Source organism: Monodon monoceros, unplaced genomic scaffold, assembly GCF_005190385.1.
Source record: "Monodon monoceros isolate NGI ecotype Baffin Bay Population unplaced genomic scaffold, NGI_Narwhal_1 Super_Scaffold_17, whole genome shotgun sequence".
In the NCBI taxonomy this organism is placed as follows: domain Eukaryota; kingdom Metazoa; phylum Chordata; class Mammalia; order Artiodactyla; family Monodontidae; genus Monodon; species Monodon monoceros.
The window spans coordinates 13,689,916-13,717,834 of NW_021703773.1; the positions used below are offsets into that span (position 1 = coordinate 13,689,916).

Below are 27,919 nucleotides of genomic sequence, written 5' to 3' on the forward strand. Positions count from 1 at the left end.
CAGAGTACCCGTTAAATTATAACTTGTATTTGAATCTTAAATAAATCATACTTCGTTATTAATCAAATGACTCATCAAACTAAGTACATGTTCTACTTTGTTGAGTATCTTTGTAAACATTATATGTAAACTTTTGCCTCTTCCTCCCTTCCTTCCTCTCTCCCTCATTTCCTCTCTTCCTTCCTATCTTCCTTCCTTCCTTCCAAAATGCTCATTGAGCATCTACTCTGCCCAGAATTTAGGAAAACAGTATAAAGAACACATGCTTGGTATCAAGGAGTTCACAGTCTAGAAGAAACAGATGAATGGAATGGGCAGATCGTGAAACCTCATGATATGAATATCAAGACTAGGGATGTGCAAAAGACACTTGTGATGGGAACACAGAACATCTGTTACTCAGATGGGGGAAGGAGAAGTCCTCTCTGTGCAATCCCTTCTGTCGCCCAGCACTGGGCTATCACTTTCAGGAGATTCCTTCCTCTGTCCTAGGTACTTCTGAAATCTGATAATTTCAATCAATTGACAAATGCATCAGATATAATCAAATCAACCAAGCCTTTCTTATCATATCCAACTTCCCTTTATAGTATTCCCCAGAAGTAAAAAACAAGGTATTTGTGATTAAATCCTAGAAGGAGCAGTGAAATTCTTTCTGTCCCCTGGCCCTCTCCACATTAAATACATAAAATAGAAGGGAATTTAAAAAGTGATCAAATTTAACAGCTTCATGTATTATTTAAATACCTGCATGGAAAGCCAGATTTCTTTAAGGGTTTAGAAAGTTTGTGAAATAATGTTTAAAATACTTCTTTAAAACTTTCTTCTCTGATAACATTGTGTCCTTTTTAAGTTGTGAGTGATTAGGGATGCCTGCTTTTTACATCAAACCAAAGTGATAACTAGCTATCAAGCCATAATCTGATAGTGCTGGTCTCAATGACTATCTTGGAAAAAGAACGGCCCCATTGTAATGCTGAACAGGGCAAAGTGGAAGCCTGTCAGAAGGGTCTTAGTGTCATGCTTTTGCTCCAAAATTGTGCTGAATATCAAGGATCGTGTCATATTACTGTGTAAGGCAGTGCTCACATCCCTACACAAAACCGTATTATGTAGGCGAGATGAGGACCACCAGCAAATATCAACACTGACGTACCAGTTCCATCTTCCAACCATCAAAGTTAGCAGTAGACTTTCTAAAATTTTATTCAGGGAGTGCTTTATTAAAATTCTTACTTACTATTTAATTCAAGAAAGAGATATGTCTAAGTTTGTAAACAGTAGAGGGAAAAATTCAAGAAAGAATTAAACATGTAAATTATACATGTAAATTACATGTACTTGTAAACTACACATGCCCCCACTGTGTTTTATCACACGTTTAAATCAGATCCTGCAGACACTTGGCTAACAATGAATCTTAATGGAAGATGTTTATGAAACCACCAGACTGATATCTGAGCCCACGACTTCTGACAGGAAAGAAACTGTTACCTTCACAATGCACTTAGCGTATTACCTGGCTTGAATAAACTGTGGGTGTGAGTCTGCATGCAGTTTTGGTTTGTCAACAATAGTTTCACTAACTAAGGAAAGTCCTGAAGGCAGTTCTTTGGTTAAACAGCACCAATGGCAGATCAAGCCTCTCATCTAATCCAGATAAAGAGTGTTCCGTGGAAGAGCTACACCCCGCCCCACCCAGGGCGAGCCTGCCACGCAAGGCGCCCGTGCAGGAATGAACTGACGGTGGTGCTTCCTACCGCGAGACGCTGTTACAGAGGAAGAAACAGAAGTTAGAGTTTCACAGAGACCAGAGGTCAGAAGGCACTTCCTCAATTACGGGGCTGACTTGATTCATCTTCCCCTGGAAACATTCAGGGTGGCAGTGGGCAGTAGGGGGAGGCAGGAACTTAAACAGGGGGAAGCGATGCAGAACCGATGACCAGTGAGTAACTGTTAGGGACTTCTGACCATTTGCACCCTTTGACTCAAACTCGTCCCTTCTGCTCCTCTTTACTTTCTTGGCAATAGTCATTACTCACCCTTTAAGATTCTAATCAGATAACGCATCTGCCAGGAAGTATCCCTTGTGTCAGGATAAATAGTCTTCCCCATCTGCATCACCCAGTTCCCATCACAGCGTGTGCAGGTACCCCCCTTGGGTGGATGAGCACCCCCTGAATCTTCCTTATGATGTCATTCCCCGCAGTGAGTCATTCTCCCAGTCACTGTTTGGACATTTGCCCAGCAAACAAACTTAAAGACAAGTGAGAATGGTGATAAAGGGGTGATGGGAAATTGTTGCTGAGTAGGACTTGCAAGGCTGAATGCAACCTATTCTGAAATCACCACTGTGGTCACCAATGTAGTCAGTCTAGGACTATAAGAGTCACAGAATGAAGACAGGGCTGTCTCTGTCTCTTGGAAGCAATAGAAAAATTATAACAAAATAAATCTCAGCGGGAAGAAGAGTGGTGTGCCTGAAATGCGTACATGTGAGTGTGTGTATTTGTGACATATGTGTGGATGCATATCTATGCCTACAGCATATACATTGTTTAGTAAACATCAGCCACCCTAGACATGTTTCCTTTTGCTCTTAAGAGAAATGTTCTTGGCATGCCTCGACTGGCACTAATTCAAATGAGATAATCCCAACAAAATCCCCTACCTTGTCCCTCCCAAACCCAGAAAATGTTCCAAGTTTTAAAGTAATTATTTCTGTCCTTTTCTCAAAGGTGGTTAGGCCAAATTACTAATTCCCAAACTAATCAAAAACAAGATCTTTGAGAAGCCTGTTACACATGATATTGGCAATTTTAATAGATTCAGAAGGAGCCTACTCAAGAAAACATAAGGATGACTAATTTCTGCTCAAACACGATAACCTGCGTCACAGAGACTTAGCAAGATTGTCTGATGCCTCTAAAAAGTTTTAAAGTTTAATACAAAGAGACCAACTTCAAGATAGATTTGCAAGAATGTGGTTTCTGACTAAAAAGAACATTATCTAGTCAAATTACTTGTGAAGTATTACTGTCAGATTTTCCCATATCATAGTTCAGAGGTCAGCAAACTTTTTCAAGCATGGGCCAGACAGTGAATATTTTCAGCTTTGCAGGTCTTACTCAATTCTGCCATCGTAGTGTGGAAGCAGACCTAGAAAATAGGTGCCACGAAGACTCAGATATTAATTACAACGGCAACTGCAGCTGGGTGTCCAGGGCCCTTACTCCTTCACATTTTCATAAGGTGTAGAATTGCTCCCCAGATAAGGAGACTGAGCAAACAGCTGATGATTGGCAGAACCTTAATTTGAAGGTGGTTCACTGGCTCCAGGGCCTTTACCATTAACCACTGGACTCTCCTGTCTCCACTCAGATGGCTGTTCTCCTTCTGCCACTGACTTGCTGTGTACATTAGTCAAGGTTCTCTGGAGAAACAGAACCAAGAGGATATGTGTGTGTATCTATTTATATCTATATCTATCTACAACTATTTAAAAATTTTAAGAAATTGGTTCATGTAATTGCGGACACTTGATAAGTCCAAAATCTGCAGGACAGGCTGGCAGGCTGGAGACCCAACGAAGAATTGCAGTTCAAGTCCCAAGGCAGTGGGCTGGCAGAATTCCCTCTCGTTCCAGAGCTCAAGTTTTTGTTCTATGCAGGCTTTCAACTGACTAGATGAGGCCCACTCCCATTATGGAAATAATCTGCTTTACTCAAATTCACCAATTTAAATGTTCATCTCCACCAAAAAACACTTTCGCAGAAACATCCAGAATAAGGTTGGACCAAATATCTGGGCGCCCCGTGGCCCAGCCAGTCGACACATAAAATTCACCTCTGCACTGTGTTTCTCTACAAAAACCCATTCCAGTTCCTGCCTGGTTTCCCCCGTCCTGACAGTCAAGTAGTGTCAAGTGAGTTGATTTTGAAAACAACTTTTGAGATTCTAACATCAAAGGTGCTATATAATTACCCAGGGTTTCTATTTCCTTCTTCTCCACTCCTTACCCCCTTTTCCTTGCTTCATCTTCTCCTCCCCCCCACCTTTCTCTGGGAAAAGAAAGATGTTAGAGAGAGAGAGCGAGCGAGAGCGAGAGCGAGAGCGAGCGAGAGCGAGAGCGAGAGCGAGACAGAGAGAGAGAGAGAGAGAGAGAGAGAGAGAAGTTTCAACAGCCATAGCTTTGCAATGTGATACTGCAGCACGCTGCAGCACTGTGATGCCAAAGGCAGATGAATCTAAAAGACAAATTCCAGTTTCAGTGAATACACTAAGTAATAAATCAGAACTCACCTATCTTAGAACTTTGATGTCTTTATAAGCCCTTTTCTTCTTACTTCTCAGATAGGTAATTTTCAAAACGGAACAGTTTGAAGAACTAAAGTTCGGCTCCCAATTTCCCATGAGTAAAGTTGAAAACCCATTCACATGCGATTATTTATATCACAGCCTTATTGCAAAGGGCGACTATTGGATCTCAGGCAGCTACAACCACTACCTTCTGAGTCCCCTCCTTGAGCAGAATATTTGCCTGTTCAGATACGGAGAAAAAGTGGCGTTCTATTCTCCACGAGGAAAGTCGCAGGCCTGGAATGACAAGTACAGGAAGAAGGCTACCTATTGGAGCATCTATGCTGAGTTCCCATGACCAGCCTGCCCTAGTTGTCATCATATTTCAGAACGAATACTTCAGTTGAAAAGGCGAAAGATAATTCCTTAATATCAAATCAAACTAAAAGTGCTAATTGCTAACTGCTACATGAGTAAGTTATGGGAAGTTGCTAAAAACCAAGGTTGACAACTTTCAAAAAAAAAAAAACAAAACCCTTTCAAAATGAATTTTTATTCAAAATCACCAAAACCCAGAAAGAAATTAAATGTCCGTCAATTGATGAGTGGGTAAACAAATGTGGTATATCCATATAATGGAATACTATTCAGCATTAAAAAAAAACATACTACTACATGGAACAACATGGATGAATATCAAAAGCATTATGCTAAGTGAAAGAAGGCAGACTCAAAATGCGACATACTATATGATTCTACCAGTATGATTTTCTGGAAAAGGCAACACTATAAGGACAGAAATTAGGTCAGCGATTGCCAGGGGCCAGAAATGGCCGGATGGCGCTGACCACAAAGGGGCAGGAGGGAACTTTGAGAGGGTGACAGAACTACTATATCTTGAAATGTTAAGAAAATCCCTCATAAGGAAGAGAAAATACATTTACAATACTGTACTGTATTTACCGATATTTCTAGGCTACACGGTTCATCTCCAAGTTTTTTCAAGTTGTTGCAAATCTCCAAAAATTTTTCCAACATATTTATAGAAAAAAGTTCACATATAAGTAGACCAGTGTTGTTCCAACTTGTATCATTCAAGGGTCAACCGTATACTCCTCACAATGGCTAAAACTTACCATGTCCACATTGTGTTAGGTGCTTTCCATATATTATTTCATTTACTATTAAAAACAGTCCTATGAGGAAGATACTGTTAGCACTCCCATTTTTCAGATAAGGATAGAGACCTACACAAGTTATTGAACTTGCTGGAGGGCACTAAGCGACTTAAGAGGGAAGAGCTGATATTCAGACCCATGCTAGTGCATTGCCAGAGCTGGAGTTCCCACCCGCTAAGCAAATACTCCTCCATCCTTGTAAAGCCAAGTCATGTCTTTCAGAAGTAACAGGCTTCTCTAAACATTGCCTTCCATCTTTCAAAAATATGCAGGATATATGATTAGAGCCATGGGATTCTGTGAAAGGACTGTGGCATCACACAGGCCCAGATTCAAAGACTAGCTCAGCAGCATTATGGTCATGTGAACTTGAATAAGTTGCTTGCAGTCCCCAACTCCATCAACTGTAAAATTGGAATAAAAGTGCTTACCTTGTAGAATTATTTTAGAGATTGAATGTGATATATGTATGAAAGCAACTCAGTAAAAGGTACTTTTTCTCCAAAGAATAATTCCCCCAAAGCCTAATTATTTGGTACTCCTAGTCATTGTAAATTGACATGAAAAAGCAACCAAACATTATTTTTCAAAGTTTTAGAGGTTTTAGAATGCCTGAAATCATGGTGTACTTACAGTCGAAATTCAATCCAAGATTGGTTGAATTCGCAGACGTGGAACCCGCAGATACAGAGAGCTGATGGTACTACCAGGTTTTATATAAGAGACTTGAGCATCTGTGGATTTTGGTATCTGTGGGGGTCCTGGAACCAATCCCCCATGAATAGTAAGGGGTGACTGTATTGAGTTGTGTACTAGTTGTGAAGGAGGGAACAAAATTAGTATTGCCTTGTGAGTGACCACTGCTGCTTTCAAGATAGACCTACTAGAACAAAACCATCAAGATTAATATTGGACAAACCTTCCCCCTGCCCATTCCCCCCTCCCAATCCTGCCCTCGCATAAAATCTTTTCATCCATACGAAATCTGGAGTCTTACTTGTTTCAGGTGCTACATCTCTTGAAAGACATAAATGAATTGGAAACCATCACAGATTCAAAGAAGACTGGAGTTAGAGCTGATTTGCGTCTCTTTAGTTTCGTGTAACGCAGGCATCTCTTCCATAGTATCTTGATTAACCACTGAACACAAGTCCTTACATCTGACTAGTGTTAGAAGAGTGCTCACCAGTTACAATGCAATCCCTTCCATTTTTAAACTTATGGAGCTTCCCTATAATTTAACCTCACTAGTCCTAGCTTTCATATGAACAAAGTCCCACTTCCACATTACCTCCCAACCCGTAGAGATAAAAAGAGAATCCTGTTGCTCGCTCTCATCCTCTTTTCTGGGTGATACAGCTTCCAGCCTTTTAAACTCTTCCTTATCAACAGTGTCCAGACTCTTGGCTCTGCTAGAACGTCAGCTCTGCCCAGGATGCCATCACCCAAAGCTGCAATGAGTCTAAGATTGTACTGACTTTTCTTGGCAACACATCACCTTGCTGTTGGCTTAACCCTGCGCTTATGATGATAGAAACTGCATAAGGAAAAGATGAGGTCCCTGGCTCAGAAAAGCGGTGATGAGAACCAAGTACGTGTGGTGGGTTTGACCAGGGCAGCAAATGCTGACCTTATTAGTACCCTGAAGGTCAATCATGCTGCCTGTGGCAGGACAAGCCTGTGAGGTTGTACAGGAGATAAAATCCAGAAGGCCAGTGAGTTAATTCAGAATGAGCAATGACTGCTTCAGGAGCCAGATATGCTCAGATTCAGCACAATTTATTTCCCTTCTTTTACCCAAAGATACCATAAAATTTTCAGTCAAAAACCTCCATGAAGTCTGTAGATGCTCTAAAGACTGCAGAGTCTTCATCTATCAGCATGATAACCCACTGAATCCCCTTCCTGCTGCTTCATATTGAGATAACCAGCTTCCACGGTCATAACAGGTGTGTCCTTGTGTGTACAGATGCAATAAAAGTGATCCAGGTGGGGAATAAACTTAGCAAGAGGACAGACTAAATATTTTCTTGACAAAGATTGACAGGGAAAAACCATTAAAGACTCTAAAATGCAGTGTATGGCTCTTGCTAGATGCAAAGCTCCCTCCTACAGAACAAGTCTAAATTGGGATATCTGGCCTTTGGTCTCTCACTGTCAAGGCAAGAGCAAGAGAGAAAACTGTAAAATGGTTAAGAACAATGAAAGGAGGCTTGGAGGTGGCATGAAGGGGACCAATAGAAATGGTAGAGTAGTTTGGAGTTTGGAGTGGATTGGATTAAGAGGGAAAGGACATGGTGGGGGGAGTAGGGGAAATGACCTAAAGATGAACTTTGGAGAATGAGCAGAATTTAGATTGGGGGAGGGTGGTATGAAAGATCTCTATGGGTAGAACAATTAGAACTGATTAGAATAGAAAATATGGAAGGAAAAACTCATTGGTAGGGTAAACGCATTCCATCGATGATGACAGATTTAAGGGGACATGTCTAGGACGAACTTGTGTACTGAAACTTAGGGCAAGACCAAGAGAGATTTAAAAAAACAGCTTGCAGGGACTTCCCTGCTGGAGCAGTGGTTAAGAATCCGCTTGCCAGGGGCTTCCCTGGTGGCGCAGTGGTTAAGAATCCACCTGCCAATGCAGGGGACACGGGTTAGAGCCCTGGCCCAGGAAGATCCCACATGCCGCAGAGTAACTAAGCCCGTGCGCCACAACTACTGAGCCTGTGCTGTAGAGTCCAAGTGCCACAACTACTGGGCCCACGTGCTGCAACTACTGAAGCCTGTGCGCCTAAAGCCTGTGCTCTGCCACAAGAGAAGCCACAGCGATGAGAAGCCCGCGCACCGCAATGAAGGGTAGCCCCCGCTCGCCACAACTAGAGAAAGCCCGCGCGCAGCAATGAAGACCCAACGCAGCCAAAAATAAAATATTTTTTTTTTTTTTGCGGTACGCGGGCCTCTCACCGTTGTGGCCTCTCCCGCTGTGGAGCAGAGGCTCCGGACGCGCAGGCTCAGCGGCCATAGCCCACGGGCCCAGCCGCTCCGCGGCATGTGGGATCCTCCCACACCGGGGCACGAACCTGTGTCCCCTGCATCGGCAGGCGGACTCCCAACGACTGCGACACCAGGGAAGCCCTAAAATAATTTTCTTTTTAATTTTTAAATAAATTAATTAATTAAAAAAAAAGAAATCTTGCAGAAGTAGTGAAAGAATGTGAACAGCTTCCCTGGAGCCCAAAGGGGACGTAGGATCACCTTTTGGAGATAGAAAATGAGAGCATTTGGAGAAAGTAAAATAAAGTATTACTTTGCAAAGTAGTTGGAAACCTTATTGAACTTGATAACCTTGAAAGATACAGACTAAATGTATATACATTCAAAAGTGTGAATACAAACTCACAGTTTATACACACATCATAGGTCATTAAGAGGAACTAGGGATGTGTCTGTATCCTGAACAGAGGGTTAGCATCACAAAGGGCAATAATGTCTTTTCTTAAAACACAATATCTTGGGACATCCCTGGTGGTCCAGTGGTTAAGACTCTGTGCTTCCAATGCAGTGGGTGTGGGTTCAATCCCTGGTTGGGGAACTAAGATCCCACATGCTGCGTGGCCAAAAAAAAAAACAAATCTTTTCTAAAGTAACATAGGTTACTCTCCAATGACATGACCCAGTGTAGCCAGTCTTGAGTTAAATCTTAGACTGGGGATTCCGTGACACACAGATGACATTTCTGAACAGAACCGTCTTCTGATGGCCTAGACCCCAAAAGACAGTCCCTTGCTCCTTAAAAGATGTCCAGTTTCCTTTGAAGTAGTTTGTGTGTCAGGAAGAACTGACCTTATTTTCTCTCTTGACTCTCTTGTACTTTCTGGTCTGTACATTTCTAGATATTCCTCCAGCCCTTGGAAATACTTAAATAATGGAATGTGGGATAAGCGTTGAGAAGATCCTTCTGTTTTACAGTAACTTTGGTTAAAAATGAGAGTGCTATTAATATGCTGTTTTTAGAGACAAGTTATTTTTCTATGTATTATACCACGTCAGAATATCTCAATTTTAGTCATTAGCTTGCTCTTTCTACACCACAGAGAGCCCGGGAGCTGTTGCTATGTATTACTAACAGCAAGTTTCAATGTCACTCCTGAGTTTCTATTCCACAGAAAAAAATAGATCCAACTTTTTTAAACACTTGTTTTATAAAATGAGGGGTTTTGGTGAGGAGGAGATAGGTGTCTCTTACCAACATTTTGTTTAAAAACATATCTAAATTCCATTAGAACCACAAAGGCCAATTTTTATCATGATTCCTTTCTTCTAATAGAGAAACAGAAATAAACAACTTGGGGCCTTTGATATTGTGTTTAACTGGCAACACATTTAAATTTTTTACAAAAGCGTAAACTGAAAAATTGTGTGTGTGTGACAGGGGAGGGCAGTGAAGCAGACATTGGCATGAAGAACAGTGTCTGGTCGCCATGGCTTAGGGAAAAAGGAAATGCCCAAAAGGCTGTGAGGAGAAGCAAATTTGCCTTATACCTAGAGTAGACAAAAGGAGGTTTGGTGTAAAAAATAAAAGGACAAGGCACTGCCTACATTCGAGACCCTAATTTCGGCCAGGTGACTTAACTTGTCTGCCCTGGGTGCAAAGCAAATTGTTTCTTTGCCTGGCGTTATGTCTCATTTCTGAACCTACAGGCTCAACACAATAGCATGGAAGAGGTTAAGGCAATGAAGCTCAGCAGAAACCTCCAGCTTGGCCGCTTTTGGAGCTGCGAGGATATTGGAGCTAATGACTCAGAACCGTGTGAACTCTCTCAGGGGTTCGTGTCTCCATGGCTTGCCCTGTGTTTGGCACAGATAATCAAGCATTGGCTGGAATAAACATTATGATAATATGGCAGGGAAGTCTCACATCTATCCTAGTGAGTGCCCTGACGGTGGGCTGGAGACAGAACACTCAGTTGGCAAGTGCTCTGATGTGGATTTTAACGGCTCTATAAATGATTAAGTTGGACATAATCCAAAGTAGAAAAATCATAGATAAAATTTAAGATTTTTTTCTTTTCTCTTTTCCTTTCTCTTTTTCTTTTTTGTCTGTCTCTGTGGGTCTTCATCTCATTTTTCTCTTTCTTTCTTTCTTTTTCTTTCTTTCCTCCCTTCCTTCCATCCTTCCTTCCTTCCATCCTTCCTTCCTTCCATCCTTGTTGACCTTACCTTTCCTCCTTTTCTTTCTTTTTCGTTTTTTTTCTCTTTACTATTGAGGAAGCACCATAGGGATCATTCATAATATCGAACTTTAAACCTGGAAGGGACCTCAGCGATTATTTTCTCAAATCCTTCCATTTGTGGTATAGTCAAGAGACCTGGAATAAAAAGGCCTGGATTTTAGTCTAAGTTTTACCACCTATCAGGTGTATATCCTGGGTAAATACACAATGTTCTTGAAGACCAGTTTTCTCATCTGTAAACTACAACTGCTAGCTGGGGACAAGATCTAACTCTCCTGCCTCTTAGCCCGGTGTTCCTTGTGTTAGCTCCACGATCCTATTGGCTCCTTCCTATTTGCCAGCCAGGTGCCTTCCCCGCAGACCCCTAAACCATCTCCCTTGCATTGTCTGTGTTCCCTTCATACACATCCCTGTGATACCAGAGGACAGCAACTCATGCCAGAAAAGGCACTGGAGGAATTTAGTCTTCTAAGTTCACATCAATAAATCTCCTGATCCTCCAACAGTATGAAATTAAACCACAACAGAACAGATACCCTTTCTCACATCCTGCTTCTGTCTCATGTCCCACCCTCCATGTCAACCCTTATCCTTGCAAACTCGGCAACAAAGTCCATTCAAAAGGAAGCCTTCTTTGACTCCCTAGGTGATGGAGTTCTCCTGCACTGTGACCTTACAAAGCACTGTCCGTTCAGAGCACCTGTCACAATTTGTCATCAAAAGATCATGGTCCTGTCTGGCTCCGTCATTGCCTACCCCTCTCCCCTCCATCATACTGTCCGATTCAGAAAGTCAGAAAGCATATCTGTTGGGCTCATTGCTGTTATCATCAGGGGCTTGCTTAGCGCCTAGTACAAGGTGTGTCCTCAAAAAGAAAAAAGCGCGCCAAATGAGTAAATGAATGGATTTAGCTTTCTGATGCATGCTCTAACAATGCCCATCAATTATTCAGAGTGCATGCCAGGTGCTACACATTGATCGTTTGGGTCCCCCCCAAATTCATGTATTGAAACCCAACCCCCAAGGTGATAGTACCAGGAGATGGGGGGTCTTTGGGGATGATTAGGTCATGAAGGTGGAGCCCTCATGAATGGGATTAGTGCCTTTATAGAAGAGACCCCAGAGAGCTCCCTCACCCCTTCCACCATGTGAGGACACTGCAAAAAGACAGCCTTCTATGACCCAGGAAGTGAGCTCTCACCAGACTCTGAATCTGCCAGTGTCTTGATCTCAAACTTCCCAGATTCCAGAACGCTGAGAAATGTTTTCTGCTTATAAGTCACTGGTCTCTGGTACTTTGTTATAGCAGCCTGAATGGACTAAGACACCAGGTTCTGAAATAGGCATTTTACATAACTTAGCTTACTTAATTTTCAAAACAACCTCCCGAGGAAGGTATCACTAATTATGTTTTACAGACAAGCAAATTGAAGCCAGTGAAAATGCCAAGAAGGGACATCCAACTCAGCTTCCACAGTCAGGAAAGCTTTTCCAAAGGTGACAGCGATGACACCTCACTTAATACCTTCCAAGTCCTGCTAAAACCAAATTTAAGTGATGACCTTATTTGGCGACTTAGTATTTCAATAGGGAGAGAGAGAGAGATAGACAGACCGAAAGATGAATTAATATCTCACAATATGATCACACAATTGATATTCATCAAGGCTCTATTAGCTATGGAAAATATCAATAAATTTGAGAAACAACCACCTAGAATACATCTGGGCTAAGCTGGTTAAACATGGACGGTACGAGGATTTTTTCTTTTGCTTCTCCCCCCTCCCCCAAGTATAGCCCCTTGGAAACCAAGGACTGTCCCCTTCTGGCTCTCTTAAGATACTGATTCCAATCTTGTCAAGCACAGGTTTAGCTGAATTTCAGCCCCAAAGATGTGGATCTCTTTATTATCTCCTCTGTCATACAAGAGCATTGTAACGCCTGTTCTTTAATTGAATTACAAACAAAGCACCACTGTGCCCTGATAGGAAAAGTCACATTTATTTTCATCCTGGACACTTGCTCTGTGGGATCACGCCAGTGAATGCTGCTGTCATCCCCACTCAGACTTAGTCAGCTGAGTTGGAAGAGATTTTGTGTTTGTTTTATTTTTTTTTTTTTAAAGAAAAGAGATTAGTGAATACATGTCTGTTTGAAAGCAAATTCCTTTTTGAGCAAAACACCAGCTTGGAGCCCTGGTAATGAGTCCTCTCTCTCGTCATCTGGTGAGCCCTGACCTACGGGTGAGAGTATTAGATAGTAAAAGGTTTATTTAAAGGAGAATCAGAGATAAAACTCTACAATTCCCTCATCTCACAAATGCACAGTTTTCTTTTCCTTTTATGCTCTTGTGTTACATCTTTTGGGAAGCTGTTTTCTCATTCAAACCACCCCTACTGGGCAGGCATGTCTGGAAGAGCTGCAGGTGTCCCCTGGCCAATGCTCACAAAGACTACTTGTTAATCAGCCCTGTCACGTGTCTTTTGACCCCCTTCCTACCCTGCTCTCTCCACATCTTTCCCAGCCAACCACCATTGCTACTTCTGAAAGGGAAAAAACAGAACGGCCAGTCAAAAGAGCTATTATCATAAAGATTCCTTAACAAGGCCTGGGGCTTTCCAGTAAATTAGCTCAAGCTTTTGCTCTGCTCTCTCTTCTAGCTATGATGCCCCCCTTTCCCCATTCACTGGTCACTGCAAAGCTTGTTGAATCGGCTACATTCTGTGGTCACTGGATACTCCACCAAGTGTCCCTCCAGGAGCCTCTCGGCCACAATTATTATATGTCAGCACCAGTCAGGAGTGTGCTGATCATCCCGACTCCACAAAGTGCCGCACTGGTGACACTGCATGCGACACCACCTGGGAGTTTTATACAGAGGACCTGGAAGACCAAATTAATCGTGTGTTTTTCCCTCCAATCTTCTACACTTGATTATTAACTGGTCTGCCTAGGCAAGTCCTCCCCCTACTACTTGACAGAGATGCAAAATGAGACTGTTAATTCTGTGACATTATGACTTGGGAAGAGGTAATTTACTAATAAGAGTCAGTGTTTGTAGAAGGTGCAGGGGTTGGCATAGATAGATACTCTGTGTCAATTATGTACTGTGGACCTGAAATTGAAGGAGGCTACAGGGTACCTGCAGGTCCTACAGGGGAGGTTTATTTGCTCCCCCATGTCACCCCACCCCACCCCATGCAGAAACCAAGCAACATATGTCTCTGGACTGAGTGCATGCACTCAGAAACCTGAAAGAAGGAAGCAAGTTAAAGTCTTTTTTTTGGTTTCACCATGTGGTATACCGCAGAGAGAAATAAGACCTCTCTCCAGCGTCCCTTGTGCTGTATTAAAATGGGATTTTACTCCTGCAAAGGGCCAAGACTGTTTATTGGTAAAATGCTCTGTGTCCAAAAATTGTCTTGAGATCCTTTTGTGGTATATTTTCTATGAAAAGCTAAGAAGGGCTTCCCCTGGTGGCGCAGTGGTTGTGAGTCCGCCTGCCAATGCAGGGGACACGGGTTCGTGCCCCGGTCCAGGAAGATCCCACATGCCCCGGAGCGGCAAGGCCCGTGAGCCATGGCCACTGAGCCTGTGTGTCTGGAGCCTGTGCTCCGCAGCGGGAGAGGCCACAACAGTGAGAGACCCGCGTACCGCAAAAAAAAAAATTTAAAAAAAAGAGAAGCTAAGGAAAAAAAAAAGAAGAAGGGAAAGAGAAAAGGCCACCTCACTTCAAGGGTGACTAACCAAAGGAAACAGTTTTTCAACAGGTTTAGACAACTTTACAACAGATGGCAAATGACATGTTCTTTTTAGATAAATAGAAACCTTTTATTCTACCACTGAAAAAATCCTCAGGAAAACTTGATTTAGAGCACCGGCTTACCTTTGTAAGTGAAAACCTCTAAGATATGGTCCATGGAATGACATCCTTATGGCTGGGTTTTGGCAACTGATAACTAGGTCTCAGAGGTAAGGTTACACAGAAGGCTTCCTGTCAAAGTCAACAACAACACAGAGGTCAGGACACTCGGGAAGCCTACTGACCTAGTAAAACCGAAACCGAAGCTGCCTTGGGAAAGACGAGGGGGAAGCAACTGTTGAACCACAGTAAAGCATGTGATGTTTTCTCAACCCTGACCTGATTTATCAGGCAGCAATCAGCCTGGAGTTTCTGTGATGTTAGAGAATTATGGATCCATCTATCTGCTACAGGAGTTTAAACCCGATGGCCTTCTGAATGACTAGGGCTCATTGACCTAAAGATATGTGAGATTTCTCAGGCCTGCTTCATCTTTCACACTCAGGCAGTTCTCTCACAGAGACATGGGTGATCTCTCTAATTGTGATAAAATATATGTAACATAAAACTTACCGTTATAACTTTTTTTAAGTGTGCGATGCCATGGCATTAAGGACATTCACATTGTTGTACAACCATCACCACCATCCATCTCCAGAACTTCATCTCCCCAAACTGAAATTGTATCCATTAAACAATAATTCCCCACTCCCCCTTCCCAAAAGCCCTGGCAACCACCATTCTCCTTTCTGTCCCTATGACTTTGACTACTCTAGGTACCTAGGTGAAATCAAACAGCAATTGTCCTCTTGGCTTACTTCATTTGGCCTAATGCCCTCGAGGTTTATGTGTGTTGTAGCATGTGTCAAAATTGCCTTCCTTTTTAAGGCTGAATACTATTCCATCTTTCTCTTTTTATAAACAACTTTATTGAGGTATAATTTATATACGATAAAGTGCAACAATTTTTAGCGTGCTACTCAATAATTTTTAGTAAGCTTGTCAAGTTGTTCAATCATCATCACAATCTGGTTTTAGAACATTTTCATCATCTCAATAAGATCCCCCTAAGATCCCCCCATGGCCATTTACACTTCATCCTCACTCCCCAACCCCTTTCCCACCTCCAGCCCTAGGCAACAACTGATCTACTTTCTGTCTCTGAAAAGTTGCCTTTTTTGGATATTTCTTTTTTTTTTCTTTTTTTTTCTTTTAGGCTGCATTGGGTCTTTGTTGCTGCGCGCAGGCTTTCTCTAGTTGCGGCGAGCAGGGGCCACTCCTCGTTGCGGTGTGCAGGCTTCTCATTGCAGTGGCTTCTCTTGTTGCGGAGCATGGGCTCTAGGCATGCAGGCTTCAGTAGCTGTGACACGTGGGCTCAGTAGTTGTGTCTCGCAGGCTCTACAGCACAGGCTCAGTAGTTGCAGCGCACGGGCTTAGTTGCTCCGCGGCACGTGGGATCTTCCCAGACTAGGGCTCAAACCCGTGTCCCCTGCATTGGCAGGTGGATGCTTAACCACTGTGCCACCAAGGAAGCCCCTGGATATTTCACAGAACTGGAATCATACATTAAGTTGTCTTTTGAGTCTGGTTTCTTTCACTTGGTACTTAGCATGTTTCTGAGGTCCATCTGTGTTGCCACATGTATCACTATTTCATTCTTTTTTATTACTGAATAGTATTACATTATACAGATATATCACATATTGCTTATCCATTTACCAGTTGATGGACATCTGGGTTGTTTCCCTCTTTAACTATTATGAATAATGTTGTATGAACATTGGTATGCAAGTTGTTGTGTGGACATATTTTCATTTCTCTTGGGTAGATATCTGAGGGTGGAATTACTGGGCCATACGACAAGTTTACAGTTAACTTTTTAAGAAACTGTCAGACTGTCTTCCAAAGTGGCTGTGCCATCAGGAGGTTTGCCTGAGGGTACATCTTTCAAATGGGTTTGTTTTTCCTTTGTGACCTTCCCAATGTAAAATGTTCTGCTGCTTTTCAACTCTGACCCCAGCTCAGTCAGAAAGCCAAGCAGTGGGCGTGATGAATTAATTCTTCAAATAGTTCTCATTTTCACATCCTTAACTCACAGCTGAGTTCACATTAAAATCAAACAACCTTGAAAGCTCAGAAGAAGTATTATGAAATGTTCTATGAGACCTTGGGCAAGTCACATTGGTCATCTAGGGCCTCAGGGCCCCCATTTGTCAGTGAAGGATTAGGCCAAGATGACTTCTAATGTCCATTAAGGGCATCTCTGGATGTGTCTGTGGACCCAGAGCAATCCCTTGATGGGCTTCGAGATACTTAATGCACACTGCCTGGGTGTGGAGGTAAAGAGTTTCTCAACCATGCAAATACAAACTCAATTAAGGAACTGGGACTTTCCCCTAACCATGGACCTTAAAACTGGAGAAAGAGGGAGCTACAGATGAAAGAATGACCTTTTTCTTCCTCGGGCAGGTTGAATGAAGGGACACTCTGACTTTCTTATTCTAGTGAACTGTCTGGCATTACATTCATGGTGGGCATTAACTAACATGCCTCTGTAGGTCATGTTCTTGATTTTTGAAAAATATCGATCATCTGTCTAGAAGCTGTAGCGTATATCACTGATTGGAACATTTTTATTTTAGGAACTATATTAGTTTCCTAGGGCTGCTCTAACAAAGTACAGTCGTCCCTAGGTATCCGTGGGGGATTGGTTCCAGGAGTGCCCCGCATACCCAAATCCACAGATGCTCAAGTCCCTTATATAAAATGAGGTAGTTCAATGAATACAGTCAGCCTCCTGTATCCTTGGGTTTCACATCCTTGGAGTCAACCAGCTGTGGATCTGAAGCCTTAGAAACAGAGGGCTGGCTATACCAAAAACTGGGTGGCTCAAAACAACAGAAATTTATTGTCTCACAGTGCTGGAGGCTAGAGGTCCCAAATCAAGGTGTCGCAGGGGCCAAGCTCTCTTTGACAGCTTCAGGGAAGAATCCTTCCTTGTGTCTTTCAGCTCCTGGGGTGCACTGGCAATCCTCGGCCTTCCTTGGCTAGTAAATGCATCACTTTACCCACATGGCCTTTCTCTCGTTGCGCCTTTACACTGTCCTCCCTCTGTGTGTCTGTCTCTGGGTCAAAATTTCCCCCTTTTATAAGGACACCAGTCATACTGGGTTAGGACCCACCCTAATGACCTTATTTAGACTTGGTTACATCTGTAAAGACCCTACTTCCAAATAAGGTCACATCTGACCTTATTGGGGGTACTGGGGGTTAAGACTTCAATATATCTTTTTGGGGGGAGGGGTGGTGGGGAACACAAGTCAATCCATAACAGTAACATTTTGGAAAAAAATGAGGTTTGCAATAAGGTATCTGTCACTGAATACACATCTCACTGTAATTATATTATAAAAGGGGAGAAAAGTGTTTTCCTTCTTCAACACCTGACATCTGAGTTCTATGGCACTTGGGCACAAAGAAACATCGTAACAATCCTGAACCCTAAGCTTTCAGTCCCATGTGGGTTGAGATTCTGACATCTGCAGTTATTTAAAATAATAGCTTTCAGTTTGGAGGGGGGAATCTATTCAGTGCTTGGGATAAAATAATGTAAATTATTTAACATGGCTTATCCTGGGTAGCACTGCCTGGGACTAAAGACAGGGAAGAACGGGATGTTGGGAATGGTTTAAAAAAAAAAAGTTGGGACACAAGGATGTGATGCCATAACCACAGGACCAGGATTAACTGATCAGATTGAGTTTCCACACCTTCGAGAAGGAAGAGAGAATTGAGGGTTGGCAACTTAAAGAGCTGATTATCACTTGGAAGGAAAAAGAAAGAGGAGTGGGGCCGTGTATGCCTAGGAACCTTTACTGGCTGGCTGAGAATACCATCTTCTCGCAGGACAGAAGGAACCCAGAAGGGCTCCTCACAGCAAATTTTCAGAAGACCTTTTTCCTTCTCTCCTTACCCTGGCAATCCCCTCCATGATGGCTCTGGGACTCCAGATGCCACCAAGGCAGCCCGGCACACACCCATGGCTTCCAGGAGTTTCATCCTCTCTCACCTGCCGTCACCCTCCTCCCCTTGCTAAATCCGCCTTTTCCCGACTTGCACCCCTGTCAAGCCGGCCTTTCCCATCCCATCTGTGCTCCCATTTGATCTACTTCTTCCATGGGGTCTGCTGGAAACACCTGCTGATATAAGCAAAGTAACTAAGAGTTTAAGCTGGTCTTGAACACACCCCACCTCATGCAATTAGCAGAAACCTGGAATTCCCTTGACAATGCTTCCTCCATCCTCTCCAAGAGACCTCTCTTCACACTGCTCCGGATTACACAAGGTCTGGAAGAGAGCTCCTCTGTTTCATGCATGGCCTTCTAGATCACCATGTCTCTCTTCACCTCATCTTTGCTCCTTCCTCACCCACCCCTCCAAGCTCTTTCATTTTTCCTCTGGCTCCAGACACCACTCTGGCAGGAGAACTTCATTCACCAGATGGCTCCATACACTTCAGACTCCAGAGACCACAAACGAAATCCTCTGACTTCCTTATTTGTACTAATGACATCATCTTTCTACCAGTCTCTTGAAGCGGAAGTTCTGTTGGTTATCTTTGATTCCCTCCTCTCCCTCAGCAACAGCACTAACCTCAGAGTTCCTGTGCAGTTTAAGTGAAAGTACGTAAACCATGTAGCACACAGGGCCTGACACAGAGGAAGCACCCCATCCTGTAAGCCATGAGTAGTTAAGATCTCACTGCTCACAGTGATCAGGAAGCATCCAGTTCCCACATCTCCCTCTTGATGTCTTTCAAAGCCCTCCCTCCAATATCCATCCTTTCCATTGCCCCTGCTTATGTCCCTTATCAAGCCCTGACCTCCCATCTGGACCAGGGTTAGAAACTCTAAGCCAGTCTCCTTGTCTCCAATTTCTTCTCCCACTTCCTAATCCACCTGAGATATAAGATCCAGATAGAGCAAATGAAAAACTAACTTGGAGAGCATCGTTCAGCTGATCAGAAATGTCAATCCTCTCCCGTTTGCTCACTTAGAAAGCAAGCCTTTCCTGTCCAGTGCCCCACGCCATTTCCAGGCTTGTCTCCAATAATCATGCTCCAGCCAGACTGGATAAGAAATCTCTCAAAAAGTCTTCTGCCTTGCCCACGTCCATTCCTTTGAGGATACCACTCTCTCCGTCTGGAAAGTCCCCACTGTCCACAAATTATAATCCTTCTCATCCTACAAAGCCCCTTCCTCCCTGAAACCACTTCTTGCGGTTTTATCTTTTCCTCCTTTGAATCCTCACTGCTCCTAGCTTATCTTGCTCTCATAGAGCTTCTATTCTGTCTTTTTTTCATCTTTCTTTTTCCCCCTATATTCCCTCATCCCGTGCTTCATAAGAAGGCACTCGATAAATGTTTGTTGACTAAAATTGAACACCTCTCTATCATTTGAGGTCTCTTCTCCAGCTAGCGAGATACAGGCTTGGATTATTTTGGTCCAATCTTCATGCTAACTCCTCAAGTACCCCAGCTAGCATTATTTTCTCTGTATAATTTAATCCTACCTTTTTGCCTTTCTAATTCCAAATTACTTTACCCTATTTACCTCAAAGCACCACCTGCCCCAGACTTTGTCTTAATTTCCCCCAATTTAACTGCTCTCTTGTACAGAATGGTGCTCCAGGACTAAAACCCTGAAGGGAATCACTCTTCTTCGAGGTCTGATCTGTATCTGGGAAGCCAAGCCCTGCAGTTAAAAATGTCGTGAAAATGAACTGATAAGTGGGTAGACGCAGAATGCTGTGTATACGCTAATTGTACTGCATTGCAGGGTGAATTTTGGAAGTTCAAGCAAGAATTGTTTATTAAAATGCATGAGCTTACTGTAGCTTCACTGAGGAGATAACATACTTAACAGTCACTGGTGGAGCACTGCATAAGATAACGGGTATTTTGTGTGGATCTAAGCAACTCTTTTGAAGTATTTTTTTATTCTTTTCATTAGGCAAGATGAAGCCAGTTTTAAGGCCATGTCGCTGGCATTAAAAGATGCACTTTATATGTCAGCAACTACAGTATAATGCATTTACTTCGTGTGAGCGCAGCAAAACGCTTGAAAACACAGTTTATTTTGCAAGACTGAATTAACCATTCAATTGCTGTACCATGCCACAGAACCGCCAATCTTATACTATAGCCTTTGCTTCTTATAATTACGTTCTTTAGCCTGTTAATACATTAAAGACAAATTAAGTAAAGAGAGGGAACAATGTGGGAACGCGAGTGCCTCCTGTATGCTCCATTCCGTGGGGTGGGTGTCCCCACCAGGCTTTACAGAGGAAGAACGGAGATACCCCACCTGAATCATGGGAACTAGGAACTTGTCAAACACCTGGGTTTGCCCTCTTCCATTGTAACTGAATTGCATGCACCTCCCGATGTCATTTTTGGATTTCTCCAGCGACAACCACTTTGTCCCTACCTGCTTATCAACACCTTCCCCTCCTGGTCTCTCTGTAAATGAGTGGGATTGACCCTTCAGTTTTGTTGGATGATGATGGAGCCTAAACGGAGTTTTCCTTCCATGTTTGTTCAAATGGTTTCCCTTCACTTCGAGAAGAAAGAAAAATAGAGCTGGACAACCAGTACTAGCAGAGGGCAGAGTGGCAGAGTGGAAGTGCCCATCAGAGGAGTCAGACAGCTCTTGGTTCCAACCCCAGAACCACGACTTTTCAGCTGATGGGCCCTGGCAAATGATGTGGCCCCCCTGTGCCCTGGTCTTCTTCTCTGTGAAATGAGGATGATGTCCCTCGCATGGGGTTGTTTGGCACAGGGTAGGTATTTAACCTACTTTCCTCCCTCTAAACCTTCTCCCCAGTTCTACTCATACTCAGGAGAAATCAGTGACATTGGAGCACAGGAAGTATTTTTTTTTTTAATATCCTTTCTAACTTTCTCTTTTTCTCACACAAAAACCAAACCTCAAATACATATCTTCTCCCCACCCTCATCCCACCCCCCATTCCTGCTCTGTCACCGCCGGATGACTAAGAGAACGCAGGAATCTCAAGGAGAACCAGCTTTCCTGCTCTGAGCTGGGCGGAGGCTCACAGGCGCATCGTGGTGGGCTGCCTGGCGGAGGACTCCCGCTGGAGTTACTATACACTGCCTCTCTGGAGAGGAGGAAGGAGCAGAGAGAAGGCCACAGGTGTTTTTCTGGGGTCTTCGCGAATTCCCCCCAACCAGGCCGGCGCCAGGTGGTGACCTTGGTGCGGGCTCCTTGAGGAAACACCCAGGTCAAGGTGCAAGCCTGTTGCAGGCAGCAGGAGAAAGGGAGGGCACTGACTGGGTCGTAGGCTGTCATACTCTCGGTTAAAAGATTTTTAGCCCGAGGACTATCTCGAACTCATTCTATCTCAGTGAATGAGTCACTGGAAACGGTGTAAACACAGGTGTAATACTGGCCTGCGGAAGCCCTCACTTTCCCAGCGTGGAGAAAGACCAGCTCTTTCCACTCTAACCGTTGTATGCCTCTTTCAGAAAACTAAAGTTCAAGGGGGTTAAGCCATTTGCCTGAGGCCTCAGTCGAGGGACTGAGCAGAACCCAGAACCCGCTGTCAGGACGCCCAGTCCGGCTGGGTCGTGCGTCAGCCTCCTACTACCTGCAAAAGTCATGACAATCTCGGTGCCCACGCAGCTTTCGGAACGCGTCTCGGTCCTGACCTCATCACTCCCCTCCGGACCCCTCGCTTTCCTCCCCCCCCGCCCGCCCCTCCAGCTCTGGGGCTGTACCCTCCACGCCTCTCTGGTCCTCTCAGGGTCTCTCAGAGCAGGCAGGATGAAGGGACGCAAGACAACTACATACCTATGCGCACATCATGGGAAAAGGAAGGCTTTAGACACCGAAACTCGCCCCTGCAGAACCCCTCGGGCCCTCCTTGGGGAGGGGTGGAAAAGGGCGCTCGCTCGGGGGTCGGACGCCTCCAAGTCTCGGGCTGGGGGCGGAGCCTCCGTCCGGAGCGTGAGGGAGGGGCGGGGCGTGGATCTCCGGGAGGAATCAGGGGCCTGGGAGCGCGCCCGCCGGCGGGGGGCGCGGGGCGGTGGCAGGGACTCCGGAGGTGCGGCTGAGGCTGGGCGGGCGGCGCCACCGCAGGCGGAGGGGGCGGAGCCGCGCTCGCAGCTGCCACCCGGCCGCCGGGCCCAGGCAGACGACACCGCCCGCGGCCGGGGACGGACCGCGCGCACACACTCTCCAAACAATGCTCCGAGGCGCTCGGCGGGGCGGCGGGCGGCTCGGAGACCAGCGGCGAGGCCGGGGGAGCGCGGCCCCGAGGTGAGCCCGCGGCGCCTTCTCCAAAGCCTGCCTCTTTTTGTTTGGCAAACGTGGGCGCAGAGGGAAGCTCCGGGGGAGCGCGGCGGTTACCGAGCGGGCGACCCCAGTCGGCGTCCCCCGGAGTGACAGGCGGCCGCTGGGGGAGGGTGGAGCGTCCGGACCGCGTGCGCCCCGGGTTGCGCCCGAGGTGGAGGCGCCGATCCCGGAGGACCGGGGAGCCGGAGGGGTGTTTTCGATTCATTCGAGAATCGCGCTCTTTCGAACGGGGAAACTTTCCTCCGAGTTCAGGCAAGGGAACCGACTGTTCTGCTGGTCTCGCTGGTCTGGCTGCTGGGTTTGGGTTAGAAGACCGGAGCGCTTTGGGGATTGCTATTGTGGAGATTGCCTTTCCGCGGCCGCAGGATTGTCAAAGGAGCAGAGAGGGAGAGACCGCCCGCGCGCCTCGGACCAGGCCCCCGGGGGTGATGCTTTGGGGACCCAAGTTAGTAGTTGCCTCTTAGGCAGCCCCGAGTTGGATGCCAGCCTGGGGGTCTCCAAGGGGAACGAGACGATGCCTTCTTCTTGAGCCGTGGCAGAGCCCTCTGAAAGGCTACTGTGGGCACGTTGTTAACCTTTGCTTGTGCTGCCGCTTCCCCAGCCACACACACACACACACACACACACACACACACACACACTTAGAAAATAGAACCTCTCCACTGAGAATGGAGGCAGGGCCGGCTCTGTATATTTCTCTCAGGTGAAGCTCAGCCAGCAAGCACATGGCTTTGCAGAGCCGATAGCAAAGCCCAAAGGTCTAAGAGGGAGGAGTTTTGCAAGGCGTCCAGCCCAGAGTCAGGTTGGGAAGGCCCTATGGATCATTGGCCTGAACTGTCCTTAACAACCCCTTCCCTTTTTGAGCCGGAAATTTGACAGGAAGCACTGGGAAATTGTGCGGTTATTTCGCTATCATGGGGTCTTGTGGAACGCGGGTATCTTCCTTACTGGTTTAGAATGGGTCTAACCCACAGAAACCACATTCCTACTGCTAAGATTAGATTACATTGCACTGGAGAAGGAAAAAAGAAAATTAAAAGTTGAGTGAATATCATGACTTACCCTCTGTGTGTGCGGGGGGAGGGGGGAGGTAAGGCTGTCACTTTCTCCTTTCTGCCGGGGCAACCTCTGTCAATGGAGTGTTGAAATCCAGACAAACACTTTCATAAATAGTTCTCTTTTCCGGTGTTACATTCATCTAATTGTAATGTAGATAATTTTTTTAGATGACTATTTTCTGGAATTCTGTCACTTCAGGGTAAGATGTGAGCAACTTTCGATGCAAGTATGAGGGGCATTTGGAGCCCAAAGATTTCATTTTATGGATCTGGTCACCATTCTTCGGATTCTTTTTCCAGTGGGGTGGGTGTGTGTCTGACAGCTTCAATCTTGCACATTTTAGCCACAAATCTGGTGCAGAAGTTTGCAGAGGCAAAGATATTTTATCATGACTTGGATCAGAAAGAATGCTGAGATCTTTTTCTAATCTTACACTGCTGCCTCCCACTGAAATGGAGGAATTTGCATAATTCTGGGGGCTACCTCCCCTCGGAGGCAAGGAATGTGGGCTGGAAAGGTGCCATTCCCAGACTGTGGAGAGCTGGCACCGGCAGGCAGGCAGGGCTCCTGCTTTGTGAGTGCCACTTGAGTTTTCCACCATCTTTTACTTAAAACAAATTGGATATAATTCCAAGCACAGAACCTCTCTAGACAGAGAGAATCCTTTCTGGCTTGATGTAGTGATAGATTCTGTTTGCTGTGACTGAGAAACCAGTTTTAACAGGATGTGTAGTGAGTCAGCAATGGAGAGGAGCTCAGGGCTTTATTCTGTTCTCGTCTTCATTCTTTTTTCCTGAAAAACCTCTCCAGTCTGTGGTAGAAGTTGTACTCACCGTCAGAGAATTTCAGAGCTGAGGATGGGAGCAAGGAGAGTGCTCATGAACTGGTGAGGGGTTCTGGAAGCTTCCCGAACGTTGGTAATCCAGAGCCTACCAAAAGTCCCAGGGCTGGAGTGGGCCATCTGCGGCACAGGAGGGGAACCTCCGGCACCAAGCAACCATGACAAGCGTGGGTCAGTTGCCTGTTGAGCAGGAGATGAGGCGTGGCTACCCCAAGCGGCTGCTTTGCGAATCTGTAGGATGCCCCCCGTCCTCAGATAGCCCAGCCCTGTGAGGAGCTGCAGGAAGGAGCTGAGCCCACACAGAACCGATTCCCAAGCTCTCTCCTTCCATCCCACCTGGGGCGTGGGAGCCTCTGCCTGCAGTAGAAGAGGGGGGCCAGGAACCCCAGGAAAGGACTTTCTCCTCACCTCGGGGCAGGGGTATGGAGATTTGCCTTACTGAACACCAGAGCACCTCCTCCGCTTTTTCCTCTTTCCACAATCTAGCAGCAGAGCCTGGAGCTCTCCGTGGCCTGGGATTGTAGGAGAAAGAAAAATCCTTGCTCTCCTCTGCCTGTTGAAGCTTAGTGACCTCTTCTGGGAACTTGGCAGGGAATGAACCTGCAACTTGGGTGTAGCAGGAGGAGGAGAACCCAACTTGCAATCATCTTGATGCATGAATCCTAACAACGGTCACAAACTAAAAGACAAATACTTGTCTTTTATTTCAGAGAGTTCATTTAGCTTAAAGGGCTTCCTGGTTAACTTTGGAGGGAAAAGAGGCCAATATAGCTTCAGCTCTTGTTGAATAGGCACCCCTCTCTGTGAGTGTGGGAGACCAGAAAGAGAGCTCTTCCCACAGAGATTCTGGAATGATCTTTGGGGCTCCTGGCTCATTCCACCTGGTTAGTCCTGTTGACGGTATAGAGAGCATCAACCTCAGAGCCAGGTCTCACGGGAGGAAAGTGGAAAGCAGATCCCAGGGCCAAACCCTCCCTGTTTAATGAGAGTGTGTTCACTGTAGATTCTTCAGGACGATTTTCTCCTGAACGCTCTCCTTTTGAGGAAGTCAGTTCATTTAAATGAGGAAAGAAGAGCAAAAGCAGCAAACAGATAATGGCAGCAACTCAGTATAAAGAATGAGGTGATGAGTGAGGTGATAATGAGGAGCTGCCAGCAAAGTTGGCTTCTTTTTCTAGAACCCCCGAACTCTCTGTGTCTGTGGCCAAGTCTTAGTTGATGTCGCTGCCGTTCTTTTCCCATCTGTAAAATGGGGATGACAGCTACCTGATGGATGTTATTCAGGTTAACTGGTTAAAATCTGCAACCCTTCGAGTTCCCCCTCAATGGTGAATTTACTGAGTGAATTCTATGGTGCAAACTCTCAGCCTTCAGTTTTTACTGTCAGAGGCAACAAACTCTTTCAGCAAGCTCACTGCCTCCCCTTCAGGGGCCTCGTAGGGAAAATAACTGTGATCATCTCTTCCTTCTGTTGTAGCCTAACCAGCCCTAGACCACAGGGCTGTTGTGACCATGAATCTCTCTTTCGGTTTCCCCCTGGCCCTGCAGCTCTGGCTGTATTGATCTCACTGAGCCCTGGATTGAATGAGGCATACTAAGAAAGGGGGGCCGGGGAGGGTGAATTCCCAAGATGCCAGACCTTCCGACAAAGGTCCCTGGGGGGCAGCCGGCACCCCACCTCCCCCCTTGCTCACCACTTCTGTCTCCATATCCTCACAAGTACGGGTTACAGTGCTGATGTCAGAGCCCAGGCCTGCCTCCCCACACACATCGTTCTTGGTTAAAAATTGTGGCCTTGTCTTCCAGAAGCCACGATTTTTATCTGCTGTCCTACTTGGTAGTTCTTGTTTCTCTGGGGCAGAGTCCCAGGCTCGAGACCCCTAGCAGCAGGGGAGGCATGGGTCAGCCACAAGCTTCTCATCGCCAGCCCTGTGCGGTTTCTTCCCGTTAACTGCCCCAAACCTCCAAGCACTCAGGAGTTTAGGGGACTGAAGTGTCTTTTACGCTCTCTACTCATGCAACAGAGCTGTGTTTAGCTTTTACGGCTTTTCTAAGGCCACACCACTAGAAAGGGATTAAGAGCCTCATGACAAATGGGTGAGGGTCTCAGAATGAATAGAATATTTATCTTTACCTCTTTCTCCTCCTTTCCCTCTGCTCCCCGCTCTGCTCCCCAGTCACAGCATCAGACTCGAATTGATCATGCCCCCGTCCTCTGGCAGGGGAGGTCTCTGATGAGGAGTTTCTGCCTTTCCAGGAAGCCGCCCTGTGAGCCCCATCCGCCTCCCCTGAGACCACGGCAGGGAGCCAGGCGCAAGATGAACCAGCACCCCGCCTGCTGCTCAAGATGCACCAGACCATCCCAGTGAACCCCGAGAGCCCGAAAATGTCTGCGTGCAGCGACTTTGTGGAGCACATCTGGAAGCCCGGGTCCTGCAAAAACTGCTTCTGCCTGCGCACCGACCACCAGCCGGCACCCGGCCGCCCCCAGCCCCGAGCCGGCAGCCTGCCCCCTCCGCCTCGCCTGCCCCCCAGGCCCGAGAGCGGCCGCCCGGAAGATGAAGGCCTGAGCAGCTCGCCCTACTCCAAGCCCACCATTGCCGTGAAGCCCACCATGATGAGCTCCGATGCCTCCGATGGGTGGACAGAGGCTGGCGTGAGTGCCGACGTTGCGCAGGTGAGGCTGACTCAGCCCCGTGGTATTTTTGTGGTATTTTTACGAGGCTGCTCCTGTTGTAACACCGGTGACTGGCGGGCGGCCAAGGAGGGCTGTCCCAGCAGGACTCCTGCAGGGTGGCTTCCTGTTGGCTCACCCCAAAACTGCTCCTTCCCAACTACCGCCCTCTCTTTTCTCTCTGCCCTCCTTTCTCTCTGTCCCTTTAGTCTGAGAACCATCAATGCAGTCCCCCCAAGTTCATTTGAAGACTGTATCAGGGCACACCAGAATGAAGCTTTTTCTAAAAAGTTAAAAAAATTTTTTAATTTAATGGATCATTTTAAATATATACAAAAGTAGCAAGAATTGCTTAACGAATCCCATGCATCCACCACCCTGCCGCGTGAGCTTGAATAATCATCAACTCATGACCAATCTTGTTCCGTCTCTACCCCTGCCCCGACCCTCCCTTCCC

At 45.8% G+C, this 27,919-nt stretch overlaps 1 protein-coding gene and 1 long non-coding RNA gene across 5 annotated transcripts in view; one reads left to right on the forward strand and one right to left on the reverse strand.

The window, feature by feature from the left end:
• LOC114897515 overlaps positions 1-22,507 on the reverse strand; it is a 178,999-nt gene extending 156,492 nt beyond the window's left edge. For both annotated transcript variants that reach the window (XR_003794163.1, XR_003794162.1), the window contains exons 1-2: positions 22,385-22,507; positions 14,598-14,705 (exon numbers count right to left, since the gene is read on the reverse strand). This is a non-coding gene — a long non-coding RNA (uncharacterized LOC114897515). The remainder of the gene's footprint in view (positions 1-14,597; positions 14,706-22,384) is intronic.
• A 227-nt stretch (positions 22,508-22,734) lies between these two features.
• The window catches only part of PRAG1 (PEAK1 related, kinase-activating pseudokinase 1), a 50,581-nt gene continuing 45,396 nt past the window's right edge, over positions 22,735-27,919 (forward strand). The window contains exons 1-2 of one of the 3 annotated variants that reach the window (XM_029226458.1): positions 22,735-22,852; positions 27,046-27,465. In XM_029226458.1, coding sequence (XP_029082291.1) covers positions 27,136-27,465 — 330 coding nt within the window. In that variant the 5' untranslated portion in view covers positions 22,735-22,852; positions 27,046-27,135. Of the gene's footprint in view, positions 22,853-26,939; positions 27,466-27,919 lie in introns of those variants that run through there. The other 2 variants (XM_029226460.1, XM_029226459.1) reach the window with 2 other exon arrangements.